General features: G+C 44.8%; 1 protein-coding gene across 1 annotated transcript; it reads left to right on the forward strand.

Annotated features, from left to right (window-relative positions):
* Nucleotides 1-6,749: 6,749 nt before the first annotated feature.
* On the forward strand, nt 6,750-15,083 carry PRR20G (proline rich 20G). The gene is made up of 3 exons (XM_060628282.1): nt 6,750-6,803; nt 8,371-8,413; nt 14,389-15,083. Exons 1-3 carry the CDS (start codon nt 6,750-6,752, stop codon nt 14,934-14,936), a joined length of 645 nt encoding a protein of 214 aa, XP_060484265.1. The 3' UTR covers nt 14,937-15,083.
* The last annotated feature ends 710 nt before the right edge of the window (nt 15,084-15,793 follow it).

Raw genomic sequence — 15,793 nt, forward strand, 5'->3', positions numbered from 1 at the left:
GCATGCAATTTTACACAGGAAAAAAAAAATAGGGAGAAAAACATTTAAGTACTCTTTATCCATGTGTATTGGAAGTATATTAAAGTGGGTTTTTTTAGGGAAAACATATAATTATTGTGTTTGCCACATCTAGCAGCTGAAAGCTGCTCTTCTTTTTTTCTCCAAGTCCTTATCATTTTCTTGGTTGGTGGCAGACCAAATTACTACTCAGCAGCCCTTGCACGGTGCCCGTAACATTAAACAGAACCTGGTGTCACAGCGACTATTTCACTGTATTTGCATCATGGGCTGTGGAATGGAGAGATTTAAATCTGAATGGCTAAGGAATGATCCAACCTCTCTTTCCCGTGTCTTGGGTATCCCATGGCTCATTATTTTAGTGGGGGTGGGGAGGGGGGGGAGAAACAACCCAACCCATCCACGAGGAAGGGAAGCTTGTGTCTTCCCATGGCCACGCTCCATCCAGATCTTTGGGGGTGGGACCCAGGCATCAGAGGTTTTAAAAACTCTTCAAGTGGGGCGCCTGGGTGGCTCAGTCGGTTAAGCATCTGACTTCGGCTCAGGTCCTGATCTTACGGTTTGTGGGTCCAAGCTCCACGTCAGGGCTCCTCAGAGCAGCTCAGAGCCCGGAGCCTGCTTCGGATTCTGTGTCTCCTTCTCTCTGTCCTTCCTCTCGCCTCTCTTTCAAAAATAAATAAACATTAAAATAATAATAATAATTGGGGCGCCTGGGTGGCGCAGTCGGTTAAGCGTCCGACTTCAGCCAGGTCACGATCTCACGGTCTGTGAGTTCGAGCCCCGCGTCAGGCTCTGGGCTGATGGCTCGGAGCCTGGAGCCTGTTTCCGATTCTGTGTCTCCCTCTCTCTCTGCCCCTCCCCCGTTCATGCTCTGTCTCTCTCTGTCCCAAAAATAAATAAAAAACGTTGAAAAAAAAAAATTAAAAAAAAAAAAAATAATAATAAAAACCCACACGACTCTTCTGGTGATTTTCCCTGACAGCCAAGGTTGACCAGAAGTACCAACTCAGGCAAGTTGTGCATTGTGTCACCTGGGAGATTATAGAAGATTCTGCGTCCTGGCTTCCACTCCCAGAAGTTTCTAGTCGGCATGGAAGGCAGCCTGGGCACCGGCGGTTTAAAATACTTCTCGAGCGATTTGAATGTGCAGCAAAATGAAAAAACCCCAGACTTCTAGGGCTTTAACTCTGTCTACCGTCACAACCTGCCACATCATCGTGCTTTTGAATTTAATTCTGATAAGTGCCCCTCTCCAATATCATAATTTATTTTTTGTACTGAAGGCTTATGTGGGTTTTTTCATATATTTATCAATTACTTATTCATCATTGCTCCTTGAGTCTCATGCCTTCCTTTGGAATTGGTTTTGTTTTTTTTCTTTTTCATGACAGCATCCTTTAGAACTTCTTTTAGCAAGAGTCTGGATGTAGCTATAAATTTTCTGCATATTTTCTCTTTAAAATTCTTTATTTTAGCTTCTCGGCGGATGGTTTGGCTGGGGAGGGGAGTCTGACTTGACAGTTATCTTGTCTCAGCGCTCTGAAGGTATTATTACATTTGGGTCTTTTCTCCTCTGCTGCCAATAAGAAGTCTTTGTCAGTTGATTAGTTGTTTTTAGATAATATGTTTCCTTTTTATTGGTCTGGTTACTTTCATGCTTTTTCTCTTTGCCTTTTGTTTTTGGCACTTTTGCACAAGTAATGTTTGGGTGTAAATTTCTTTTTCTTTCTTTCTTTCTTTCTTTTTTTTTTTTTAACCCTGCTTGCAATTTCTGATTCTTCCTTCTGAGCATTCCAGTCTTACCCTGTTCCAGAGAATCTTCAGCTATGTTCTCTTTGACTGTTGCCTCCTCTGCCTCCTCTCAGGTGTATGTTGGATGCCTTCCATTCCTCCTTCACGTCTCTTAAGCTCTTTTCATATTTCCCACCTGTCTGCCTCTCCATCTGGAGTGTGCTTGAATTCTGCACCTTTAAACTATGTCATATTCACTTAATTTTAAATTTCAAGGACTATACTTCTTTCTAGAAGTTGCATTTGCTTCATTTTTAAATGTATCTGTCTTTGTTTCATATTTCCCTGTTTCAGTGTTCTATTCCTTATTTTATCTCATTAATTATTTAAAGCACGTGAGTTTATACTTCTGACCAATTTTCTATGTCCATTTTTTGGTAGGCTAATCTTCCCTATTTTTTTTTTTTTCAGCTGAGTCTCCCACTCAGAGACTCGTTTCATTATATTTGAGGTAGAGTCCTTATCATATATATATATATATATATACATATATATATATATAAAACATATATATATATAATATATATATATATAACATATATATCTCATATATATATAATATTTATGATTAAAATGGTATCATGCCTAGGGTTTGCTTCATGGGAATCGAGTGTTTTTTTTTTGTTTTTTTTTTTTTTTAAATTTTTTTTTTTCAACGTTTTTAATTTATTTTTGGGACAGAGAGAGACAGAGCATGAACGGGGGAGGGGCAGAGAGAGAGGGAGACACAGAATCGGAAACAGGCTCCAGGCTCCGAGCCATTAGCCCAGAGCCTGACGCGGGGCTCGAACTCACGGACCGCGAGATCGTGACCTGGCTGAAGTCGGACGCTTAACCGACTGCGCCACCCAGGCGCCCTGGGGAATCGAATGTTGAGGAGGTGAGCACAGATAAAGAAATAAGATTGGCCTTGAGATTTGTAGTTTTCACTTATGAGCTCATCTTGACCAAGAATTATTATGTTTTTCTTTGGGGAATTCTCATGTTCTGTGTGTGGAATTATTAGTCTAAGGCAAATGTTTGTTTTCCTCAGCTAGTTAGCCTAATGGATTTCGTGAACACTGGATATGTTTTTTTTTTTAACTGATTTCTTGTCTTTGGGATTTCTGTAACATGTACTGAGTATAAATTGAGACCTCACACCGTGATTAGGACCCTAGAATTTGTCTGAAGCCTAAGCAGACCTAAGCTTCTTTGTTGCTTCTCTGGTCTGCTGGGAAGATTTACTTTAGCTTCCTTATCACTGAAGGGCATTTTTTCCAGGATCCCGGGTCTCAACTGAAGTCTCTCCTCTGGCTCTAAAATGTGGGGGGTGCAAGGGCAAGTCTCCATTCTAGAGGCAACGTTAAAGCCATCTACTTCAGGGCACCCGGATGGCTCGGTTGGTTAAGCATCCAGCTCTTGGTTTTGGCTCAGGTCGTGATTGCACAGTTCATGAATCTGAACCCTGTGCTGGCAGCACAGAGCCTGCTTGGGATTCTCTCTCTCTCTCTCTCTCTCTCTCTCTCTCTCTGCCCCACTCCCACTCTCGTGCTCACGCTCCCTTGCTCTCTCTCAAAATAAATAAATAAACATTAAAAAAACCCCTCTATGTCTGTCCTCCAAGAATTATTTCTGAACCAATATTCATGAGGGCTGCCATGACATCAATTATTTTATTAATGACACACAAGCATCCCCTGTTTTTTCTTTCAATGCCAGCTCTATATTTATACGTTTTCAAACATTTCTATGCTGGGTGTATGTGTATGGAGGGCAGGGTCCACATTGGCTCATCCTGCCATGTTGTTGGTTATTAATGGCATATAACTAAGGACTTTTCTTAATTTTCTTATTCTCGGGTTTCGTAGATAAACAACATCACTTGAACATGCTATTAAGAATAATAATTAATATTTGTTTGCCTACAAACAATATCACCCATTATCGTTTCATTATTCCATCCATTATTTCAATTTATCCTCAGAAAAATCTCGGTAACCTAGATACCGTTACTAATCTCTATTGTGCAAATGGATTAAGTAAGGCTTAGAGGAGTTAGATGGTTCAGGCAAGGTCATATGTACGGAGTAGTAGAGCTGGAATTACAACCCAGACACAACCCCTCCAGGGTCTGCACAGTTGACCTCTACCCAGTAGCACATCCCTAAATGTTTAAAAAAAAAATTGTGTGTGCGTGTGTGCATGCATGTGTGTTATTAAAGTGGTCAAAGCTTCCAAAATGATCTTTCGGTACAAACCTCCTGTGGGATAACAAGTTGGTCCACACCCAATCTCCAGGTCCTCCTCCCCACCCCAGGCACTTAGGTTGAGCCACGTTACTGGAAGTGGCCAATAAAATGGGAATGGAGGTTAAACGGAGACCATGTGCTTCAGGTGGGAAGTCTACCCAATTCACATTGACCTTCACATGAGAAATAGGCCTTGACTGAATAAAACCACTGGGATTCAAAAGGGGGGATTTCGACTGTGGCAGCCCATGTTAATTACCCTCATATATTTCTTTCCCAGCATTTCCCTCAGGTTCGGGAATGTTCTACCTGCACTGAGAAAATAGAGAAAATAGAAACCACTGGGTGACAGCTTCAGTGACAAATGCACACACTCACCTCAATCTCAGATTCTGATGATTGCCTCTGCTCTTGTATCTTCACCCCCCTCCTCTTAACTGGACCCTCTTCATTTCTTTTATTTTATTGAAACATCCTTATCATGGCTATGTTTTATGAAAAGAGCTCTTACCATTTAGAGACACATAATGAAATATTTACGGTTTAAATGGCATCATGCCTGGGATTTGCTTCAAAAATCCCAGGCGTTGAAGTCACCCAGCATCGGAGGAGTAGCAGGGTAGAGATGAAGTTGGATTGGCCATGTGTTGGCAACTATAAGTGCTGGGTGATGGGCACGTAGGGGAATCATCACAGTCTCCTACCTACTTTTCTGTCCTGTCTACTCTTTCCCTACACACAGTTTTCTTAAAACGGTACACAAAAAAAGTCATAAAAGACGAAAAAGCCTTTGGGGGCGCCTGGGTGGCTCAGTCGGTTGAGCGTCTGACTTCGGCTCAGGTCATGATCTCACGATTCTTGAGTTCGAGCCCCGCGTCGGGCTCTGTGCTGATTGCTCGGAGCTTGGAGCCTGCTTCTGCTTCTGTGTCTCCCTCTCTCTCTGCCCCTAACCCACTTGCATTCTGTCTCTGTCTCTCTCAAAAATAAATACACATTTTAAAAAAAGAAAAGAAAAGAAAAAGCCTTCTATGAGATTATTTTTCAAAAATGGGAAAAGAAAATATGTATTTTTGCAACTGGTAAAAGACACATATCCCCCAATTCCTCTTCATTTCACTCGCTCCCCAGTTAATCATCATGGGGGACCCCTAAAGTATTTTTGTTACACTGTGGGCTTTGAAGATGGAGAGTATGGCCATGAGCTAAGGAAGGCAGACAGCTTCTAGAAGCTGGAAAAGGCAAGGAAACAGATTGTCCCCTAGAGGCTCCAGAAGGAACGAAGCCCTATCGACACCTTGATTTTAGCTCAATGAGACCTATTTTGGACTTTTGGTCCCCAGAGTTTTTTTCCCAACCTCCAAGTCATCATTTATTGATTTATAAACCACGAGCTTTATAATACAGTAAACATCACAACAGAACTCTATAGTTAAATACAACCAACAAATTACAGACCTAAAAAAACAACAACAACAAAAAAGCTGGAGTGAAGCCACATTATGCAAATTTCAAAGATGCTCAGAATTAGCAATAGAAAAAAAGGTCATTCCCCCAACTGGAGACCAGACAGGCAAAGATACCCAAGCACCAAAACCCAAAGTGGTCAGATTGATAGAGAGCCAGTGAGCATATAAAATAAAATGTCACAACAGCACAAAGACAATATATTTGTGTTATTTTTAAGTGACTATGTTTACAGTAATTGCTTACGGCAGCGATTGGAAACTAATACACACATTTTCTAATCAAATCACAATATGATCTTGGTTTGGTATTAATTTCCCGTACAGATGTCAGCACCAGAAGAAAGAGGTTAAGATGTTGGGCTCTTACACAAGAGAGTCAGGTTCAAATCCTGACCTATGCACACTAGACAAGCTACTTAATTGTCCTGTGCCTCAGTTTCTTCATTTGTAAGATAAGAGTAACAGTAGCACCTACATTTTAACGTTTCTGAGAGGGTTGAATGCATGAATATATGAGAAGTGTAGGTAACAATGCCTGGCACACAGCAAGCATGCAATAAATGTTAATTATCGTTGTTAGCTGTTATGTGTTTCTCATTTATTCCATCCACTCATTTGCCTGAGCATACCCCATTATTTTGATAGTTGGGAAAGGTTCTTGGTTTTTTTTTTTTTTTTTCCCTTAACTTAATTCGCCACATGAAATTTAAAACTCTCATCCAGTTTCATGAAAGAAAAAAAAGCATTGATTTCTTTAAAAAAATTTTTTAATGTTTATTTATTTTTGAGAGACAGAGAGAGACAGAGCGTGAGTGGGGGAGGGGCACAGCCTGACGCTGGGCTCTAACTCAGGAACAATGAGGTCATGACCTCAGCTGAAATCGGATGCTTAACCGACTGAGCCATTCAGGCGCCCTGACACCACCGATTTCAGCAATGGTGCTGGAACACACTAGATATTCGTATGCAAAAGTGCAAAATTTACCCTTTACCTCACGCCCTGCACAGAAATGACCACAAGTGGGTCATTGACCTACAGGCAAAAGCTAAAACTATAAAACCTTCTAGAAGAAAATACAGGAAAAACTCGTCATGACCCTAGATCTAGATGGGACACCAAAAATAAAAAACAAACAAACATGAATTACACAAGAAAATATTGATACATTTTATGCAGTGGACACTGTGATTTACCACCCAGACACTTGCTCAGAAATAGAGGGTGTAGGAGCCCAACGGCTAGATGGCGCCCAGCAGCCGGCTCTCAGCCCCCACGGACGGCTGTGGGCTCCTACGGGTCAGCGGAAGCATAACATTGAGACCGCCCTGTCCTGCTTCCTGCCCCCCTGCCCCTAAAACGCACCCCTCATCAACCTCCTTAGCTCTGATTTCCCTTTCAGATTTGGTTCCCTGGAAATCTCCACCTGAGACATTGGGCCTCATTAAAATTAAAAATTTCTGTTCGTTGATAGACACCCGTTAAGACAATGAAAAGGCACGCCGCAGACTGGGAAAATACATTCACAATACATGTATCCACCAAGGACTTGTATCCGTAAGTCACAGAGAATTATTACAACTCAATGATAGAAAGTCAACTCAAAAATAAAATTGGTAGGGGCACCTGGGTGGCTCAGTTGGTTGAAAGGCTGACTCTGGATTTTGGCTCAGGTCATGATCCCAGGCTCGTGGGATCGAGCCCCAAGTTGGGCTCCACGTTGAGTGTGGAGACGACTTGAGATTCTCTCTGTCTCTCTCTCCCTCTGTCTCTCTCTGCCCCTCCCCCACTCGCTCTCTCTCAAAATAAAAAAACTTAAAAAGAAAAGCCCCTTTGACCCAGCGTGTGTGAACCAAGTTTATAATCCTCCCACTAGGCAAGGTTCCTGGCACATCCTCTGTCTTAATAAGCGGCCCTACAAACTTGGCGGTCCCCTCCCCCTCCAGGGTGTGTCCAGACCAGCACGGCTTTGGTTCTTGCCTGTAAATTTCTCTCTAACCGTTTCCCTTCTCCACTGCCCACCGCCCTAGTCTAATAAGACACTATCTCAACACAGAGGGCTGTAGTGGCCTCCTTGCCCCTCATATTTTAATCTCGGCACTTTCAAATCGCTCTCCATTTCACGGCCAGGGTGATCTCTTATGAAATGTTAATCTCATCACCAGCATCTCCCTCTGCCGAAAACCCCCCTGTGGTTTTCTGTTGCCCTTAGAACAAGAGCAGTACCTGGGTGGTCTGCCCACTTCATCTCCCTCCACCCCCTCAGTCTGAGCCAGCCTCCTCTCCATTCCTGGAAAGAACTGGGCTCCCTTCTACCTCTGAGGGGCTCTTCCTCACCTGTCCTCTGCGCCCTGCTCTACCCAACCGGGTTGGTGCCTACCTACCAACCCTTCCAATTTCAGCCCAGATATCCTTCTCTTTGACGCCCGTCCCCAGACCTAATCCGATTTTATTAATCGCTCTCGTGACATCTCCCTTTCACTGGCACTTAACACAACATTAACTACGCATTTTTTTTCCTGTAACGATTAGATCAGTCGATGGGGCGTACCCATCTATGAATGATTGAGTCATGGCGGGCCCATTTGGCCAATGGAAAACTCTAGTCCAATAAACTCCTCCCAAGTCAAGCAAGCCCTGCCCACCTTGGCTCCACCTACCACCCACTTCTATCCAATCGTGTGCCAGGGTAACACCCACCGTCCTATATAAGGGGACTGGGAAGCCCAAGGCTCAGTAGACTTCTTGGAGGCTTGTAGGAAGGACGTCCGACGGCTAAGGTCTGAGCTACAGTCCTGATCTGTGGACACTTCTGGACCCTCAACCCCTTGGACCTCTCTTCCTGAAAGGGTGTCCTGCTCTCCAGGTTTCCAGAGCCAGCTTCGAAGAGTTCAACAGCAGGAGGTCAGGTATGTGTCCGGTGCCCCCTTTTCCTTTTTAAAGTTTATTTATTTATTTTCAGAGAGTAGGGGGGTGGGGGGAGAGAGGAGGGACAGAAAGACACAGAGAATCCCAAATAGGCTCCAGCAAAGACCTCAATGCGGGGCTCAATTCTACCAATGGTGAGATCATGACCCAAGCCAAAATCGAGTCAGAGGCTTAACCCACCGTGCCCCCCAGGCACCCTCAGTTACTTGCTTTCTAACCTTTTCCTGGTTTTTATTTTACTTTTGGTATTTACTTATGTAACTCAGAGATCCCAATAAGGCACATTATGAAAAGCAGCAGCCCCTGCTACTTCTCAACTTCTCACACTTTAGGGACAACCGTTTTCATCTGGTTTCTTTCAACATCACTTTCTGTTCTCTAAATACCATGTTTACACTATTACTAACTCGGTTTTCCATTTTAGACTTTATTTATGGTCTTCCCTCTGTAGGAGAGGAGGAATTAGCTGTAGTTCCTGCATTCCCACCATCCTCACCCATAGCCGCACTCGCCCCGCCCCCCCTCCACACACCTTCAGGCCCCCACCTCCCCGCAGAATGTCACTATTCAACATGGGACCATCTAGTCGACCAGGATCACTTTCTCCTTTGGTGCAACTTGAATTTTCCAAAACCTAATACTTGGGCTTTTATCTGCCAATTGACCACTAATCCATTCTCACTCTTCCTCAGTTGTTTTTAATTTTTTTTTTTAACGTTTATTTATTTTTGAGACAGAGAGAGAGAGAGCATGAACAGGGGAGGGTCAGAGACAGAGGGAGACAAAGAATCTGAAACAGGCTCCAGGCTCTGAGCTGTCAGCACAGAGCCTGACCCGGGGCTGGAACCCACGCGAGATCATGACCTGAGCCAAAGTCAGACGCTCAACCGACTGAGCCACCCAGGTGCCCCCCTCAGTTGTTTAAATTCAAACTCAATAGAGTGTCTTATCAATTTCACCTTCTGGTGGCATTACTGCCACACCCTTTTAACCTGCTCCAGCCTAGACTGGCTGCTCTCAGCCAACTTCAGGCTGCCATCCTAGGATCTCCCTTGACCATCATCTGGGGAATTCTTCCCCACTTTGGAATTTTATACCCTCTTAGTCTGTCTTGTTTTGGTTTTGTTTGTTTGTTTGTTTGTTTATCTTTGTTTTTTTCCAACGTTTTTTTTTTTATTTATTTTTGGGACGGAGAGAGACAGAGCATGAATGGGGGAGGGGCAGAGAGAGAGGGAGACACAGAATGGGAAACAGGCTCCAGGCTCCGAGCCATCAGCCCAGAGCCTGACGCGGGGCTCGAACTCACGGACCGCGAGATCGTGACCTGGCTGAAGTCGGACGCTTAACCGACTGCGCCACCCAGGTGCCCCATCTTTGTTTTTTTGTTGTTGTTTTTTGTTTGTTTGGTGGAGCAAACCTTCTAGTAGCATTCCTGGGGAAACATGCATCCAAAAAAATTATTTGAGACCTTGCATATTTAAAAGTGTCTTTTTTCTACCCTTCTTGATTCATGATAGTTTGGTTGGGTATTGAATTTTAGGTGGGAAATCCTTTTCCCTCAGAATTTTGAAGACAGTTCTTCCTTCTATCTCTCTTTCTCTCTGCTTCTCTCTCTGGAAGTTTTTAGAATCTTCTCTTTGTCTTCATAACTCAAAAAATTTTTTGATAATTAGCTTTGGTAATACTATGCTTCTAATTTTCTTATATTTTATCCCCCTTATTTTTGATTTTTGTGATTTTTTCTGGGACATTTCCTCAACTTTGTTTTTCAAAATATCCACGGAGATTTTATTTTATTTTATTTTATTTTACTTTATTTTATTTTATTTTACTTTATTTTATTTTATTTTACTTTATTTTATTTTATTTTACTTTATTTTATTTTTATTTATTTTTGAGAGAGTGAACACACACACACACACACACACACACACACACACACGTGTGAGTGGGGGAGGGGCAGAGGGACAGAGATAATCTTAAGCAGCCTCCAAGCCCAGTGAGGAGCCCAATCTCACAGTTGTGAGATCCCCTCCATGGAGATTTTAATTTCTGCTCTCATAATTTTAATTTCGAATGGGTCTTTTTGTTTGTTTGCTTTTCTGAATGTTCCTTTTAAAAGTGTCTTGTAATTGGGGCACCTGGGTGGCTCAGTTGGTTGAGCATCTGACTCTTGATTTCAGCTCAGGTTGTGATCTCACAGCCCATGGGATGGAGCCCCATGTTGGGCTCTGTGCTGACGTCATTGAGCCAGCTTGGGGTTCTCTCTTCCTCTTCTCCTCCCTTGCTCATGCTCTCTCTCTCTGTCTTCCTCTCTCTCTCTTTCTCTCTCTCTATCAAAATAAATAAATAAATAAACATTAAAAAATAAAAGTATCTTGTAATTGATCCATGGGCATCATTTCTTCTCTTCTCTCTCGAAAGATATTAATGATATGTTTTTTTGAAACTTTCACCTATGGCATAAGCTACTTCCTGCAAGTTGCTTTCTTTCTGTTTGATTATCAGTTTCCTGTCTCACGTTAGTCTTTCTTCTGATGTTTGATGTCCCCTTGTTGGCTGCGCATATTGAAAAAGGGATGCTGAGAAGCTGAATGGTCGCTCTGAGCCAATGAATGGGGCCTGTTGACTGTGGGTTCTGCAGAATTTATGTGGCTGGCCTGCCGAATTGGGGAACCCCAACGTGCCGGTTTCTTGGTTTTTGTTTTTTGTTTGTTTGTTTTTCTCTTAGACTTCACAGGCTTCTCAGGGAAGAGTCTTTAGATGCTCTTCAGTGCCAGCTCTGTCATCAGCTAAATCTCCATAGATGTGGATTCAGTCTGGGCTGTCTGTTCCATTCTATCGCTCAGTCATTTATCTCTCTTTGAACATCACACTGTCTTCATTCCTATAGCTGGATGCTGCTTCATGATCTATGATAAACCAAGTACCTCCATCATGTTCTCTTTCTGGAGGGCATTAAAATTTTATAGCTATTGTGAAATTGTTCACCATAACATTTCTGTCCATACACTGAGTGTCCTAAATCTTGTCATCTTTACCAGTCTGATAGATGCATAGCAATGGTACAACTTTTCCTTTAATTTGGATGGCTTCCTTGTAAGTGAGGTTTAGCATCCTATGTGTATAGGGACCATTTGCTTTTTCCCTTTTATGGATGGCCTGTGATTGCTTTCTGCTATTTTCCTCTGTTTGGTTGTTTATCTTATTGATTTTTTAGTGTTCCTGAATTAGGGGGCTTTATCAATTCAGACTTTCTTTGGTCAATGAATGATCTCACACCTCCCTCCCCTCTGCCCCCACTTCTGCTGGGGTTAAATCTAGGTCAACACAGGGAAACATGCTCTGGTCCTTGCTTCTGGTCTGGAAGCTACCCCTTGCTTCTGTTCCTACTGGTGTCTGGCCATTAAGTCCATGCAGGTCTCTCTGAGCCCTCTAGGTCCTATTGGCAAGCCCCCTGCCAGCTCACCCAGGACATTCTTGGTTGCTTCTGGAGTCACATTGAGCTCTGAGCCTGAGTTTGGGACAGCAGATGTAAATGGCTCTGCAGGACCACATGAGTCATTTAAGTGTTGAATAAAGCTTGATATGCCTGAATCTCCCAGGACTCTGATTTCTGAAACTCAAAACCCCCAAATTCAAATGTTTTTTAACTATTATACCTGTCCTTAGTTCCAGAACTCTCCTATAGTGTCCCTTTCTTTCTGTTTATGCCAGCCCCTGAGTGCAGAGAAGATGGGGTCAAAGGAACTAGCAACAGGGCTATGGCCGTGTCTCAGAGCCTGCAACTCCCCACCTCGTGCTGTGGGGACCCCGACCATTCTGAGATTGATTTAAGGTATTATTATGAGTTTGAGCTTTTGTAGCCGAGAACTGGAAAAAAATTCACCCATGAGAGGATCTGATCCTGGCTTTTTTTAATTTTTGGATGATGATTGTAGAGAAAGAAGGCGTTATGTTGAAATGCTCTCAATTTGTTCCATGGCAGTGGGTCTCTTGGAGCCGTTCTTTATGCCTGGTGTTCTCTATTGTTGGGTTCTTGTGTCCCAGGACTGCCCCCCAACCATGACTCAACGACCCCTGGGAAAAGCCCCACATTTGCTGTCTCCTGCTTACCGTCATCACTCACCTGCCATCTTCCCTACCACGCTGCTGTGGAATATGGCCTCTGCCACTGTCCTCATGCTGTTCTCACTGAGTCCAGGGGGCCAACAGAAGTGGCCCCAAAGCAGGCCTGCTCTGTCCCACGTCGCCAACACTGTGGGCAGCTCATCCCTCCCTGATCTGTTCCCTCCATCTTGGATCTGGGTAAACCCTCCCAGTTTCCCTCTGCACCAGTGGCCCTGAAAGGTGCTATGTCTCTACCCTTCCCTTAGAGGTCAGCAGCGGACTTCAGGGTTCTATCAGAGGCGCTCTCTGCTCCTTCATTCTCTAGTACCAATCCCATCAGCTCCCATGGCGGTGATGACCAACTCTGCGTAGATGATTCAAATCCAGCTCCAGCTGACCCCGCGTGGAGCCTCAGACTCACATCTGTGTTCTCACATTGCCACTCGGGTGACACAAACCTGCACCTTCTCCCTTGAGCCCTACCTTGGGGAAACAGCCTCCTGGCTCTCTCTGTTGGCGGAAGGCACATGGCGGTGGGGGTGTGTTTAACAAATGGTCAGGAGAGTGCCCTGCAGACAAACAGCATCGGTGGGGGCCCCAGATGCCCCCTTTCATCCAACCTGTCTTCAGGGGATCCCTGTGGTCCTGCTGTCTTTCCCTTACCTCTTCCCAGCCTTCCTGCCTCTAGGCACTCCCCCTTCTTTTCTCTGTCCACACTTCACTTTCTGGAGTCCAAACATGGTAACTTGCTCCCTTCCTTAAAATCTTTCAATGGTTCTCCTTTGATCTTAGGATCAACTGAAACTTGGCTTAGCTTCAAGGGGTCTTTATGAACTTCTCCCTCCTGCCGTGCTATCCTCCAGCTAGTCCAGTCTTCTTTCCATTCTAGAAGCCTGCTCCCAGTCTCCATCCCCCTGGGAATCCTCCCTCCCTACTCAGCCCTTGCCTTGCTAAATCCCGCTCATTCCTGAGAAGGTCCTGACTTACAGGTTTATGTTGACTCCTCCAGCCAGACTTTCTGGGCCTCCTGCCCCCAAGGACAAGTTAGGATGACACTAATCTAAGCATTTGCTCTTAGAAACCAAGGCTTTGTAACACCCCAGGGGTCGGTGTATCACCATGTCAATTCATGAAAAAGAAAACTGAAGCTCATCACAGGTCAGTTAAGATAGAATTCCAGGCCCTTTGGATTCAAAACCACCTTCCTCGTAATACCCTAACACCTTTACTTTCCAACTTGTCACCCATTGGTGACATTATATTTTTTTGTTGTTGTGTTGTGTCTGTCTCTTCTATTGAAATTTAAGCCTGGTGAGGGCAGGGACTGTCACTCTGATTCAAATTGAATCTAGTGAATTCAAAGTGAATCTAGAATAAGCTTACCCATCAGGAAAATGGGGATGGCGATTATTTAGCTGGATAAGTGGTGGGGAGGCCAAGTGAAATGGCCAGTCGGGGGGCACCTGGGTGGCTCAGTCAGTTGAGTGTCCAACTTCGGCTCAGGTCATGATCTCAAGGTTCGTGAGTTCGAGCCCCGCGTCGGGCTCTGTGCTGACAGTTCAGAACCTGGACCCTGCTTCAGATTCTGTGTCTCCCTCTCTCTCTGCCCCTTCCCCACTTGCTCTCTCTCTGTCTCTCTCTCTCTGAAATAAATAAACACTTAAAAAACAATTAAAAATTTTCATAAAAAGAAATGACCAGTGAGAGTGCCACACATAACAAGTCCTTGGCATTTGGGGGTCTCCTGGACCACCTCATACCCTCCCCCCCATTATCCTGCCCCCAAAGCTTCCTCAAGAAGCTCTGATTTCTTCTTCCCACTTTCTGTTTCTCTACTTTGCTTCAGGTGTGCATTCTCAGGAGCCAGACTGCTCTGGGATGGAAGCCGGAGGCATCGTGAAAGCAGATGGCCCCGTGAAGCCAGGCCAGCCCTCGAAACCCTTTGCTGTGGTGAAACCTATGAGATGTGTGACCCCGGCTTTCACACCTGACCTCGGAGACAGAGACCAAGGCCATCGTGAAGGAAGGGGAACAGACCTTCACCGAGACCCTGGCCTCCAAGGGAGGCCGAGACGCATGCTGAGACCAGGTCTGCGTGTGGAGTCGGACCGCCGCGATGAGCCCAGACACCACGTGGAATCAGAAGCCACGCAGACCCCATCCCTCCCTTCTACTGGGGCAGCGATGGTGCGACTTACAGCACAGCCTGGGGCGGGAGTCCAGGCGCTGCCCGATGCGTCTGGGTATTGGGTCCTCACCGATGCCCCAACTTCTGGCGTCTATCCCTGCTTGGGGTTCAGACCCTTGGAGGGCTCAACTTTGTTCTTCACGCAGACCCCCTCTGGTACCTTTGTGTACGGGGTCCCAGAATTTTTTACCCACATTGCGCAGTGACCTCCGTCACTTGCCACCAGAGTCTGTCTGAGCTGGGTGTTATTCCCAGGCCAGCCAAGTCCCCATCTGTCCCCACTCAGCCCTCCCCCTGCCTTATGTTGTCCAGACTGCACCTGTAAGTTTCTTCCCAGGATCCTGGCAGGGTCACACGCCTGCCCCCCTGTTGTCTCCTCCTTTTGTTTTATCAAAGATGTGTATGAATTTAGTCCCTCAGTGCTTACTGAAATAAATCCGCAATCTCCTCTTGTCCTCTTCTGTCTCAGTCTGTTCGGACTGCTATAATAAATAGCACAGTCTGGGTGGTTTATAAACAACAGACATTTATATCTCCCAGCTCTGGAGGCTGGAAGTCCAGGATCGCCAGCAGATTCTTTGTGAGAGCTCACTTTCTAGTTTATAGATAGCTGTCTTGTGTCCTCACGTGGCTGGAAGAGTGAGGGAACTCTCTGGGATCCCTTTTATAAGGGCACTAATCCCATTCACAGGAGCTCAACCTCTTAATACCATCACACCGAGGGGTTAGGATTTCAACGTGAATTTTGGGAAGACACATTCAGTCTATGCGTTCACAGCTAGCTTTTTTTTTTTCAATCCTGAGATGTAGAACTGCTAAATGTTTTAGAAAAGTGGACACGGGGGCGCCTGGGTAGCTCAATCAGTTAGGCATCTGACTCTGGCTCAGGTCATGATATCACTGTTCGTGAGTTCAAGCCCCGCGTCGGGCTCTGTGCTGACAGCTCCAAGCCTGGCGCCTGCTTCGGATTCTGTGTCTCCCCCCTCTCTGCTTCTCCCCCACTCACTCTCTATCTCTCTGTATTTCTCAAAAATAAATAAACGTTAAAAAAATTTTTTTTTAA

Source organism: Panthera onca, chromosome A2, assembly GCF_046562875.1.
Source record: "Panthera onca isolate mPanOnc1 chromosome A2, mPanOnc1 haplotype 2, whole genome shotgun sequence".
Taxonomy (NCBI): Eukaryota; Metazoa; Chordata; class Mammalia; order Carnivora; family Felidae; genus Panthera; species Panthera onca.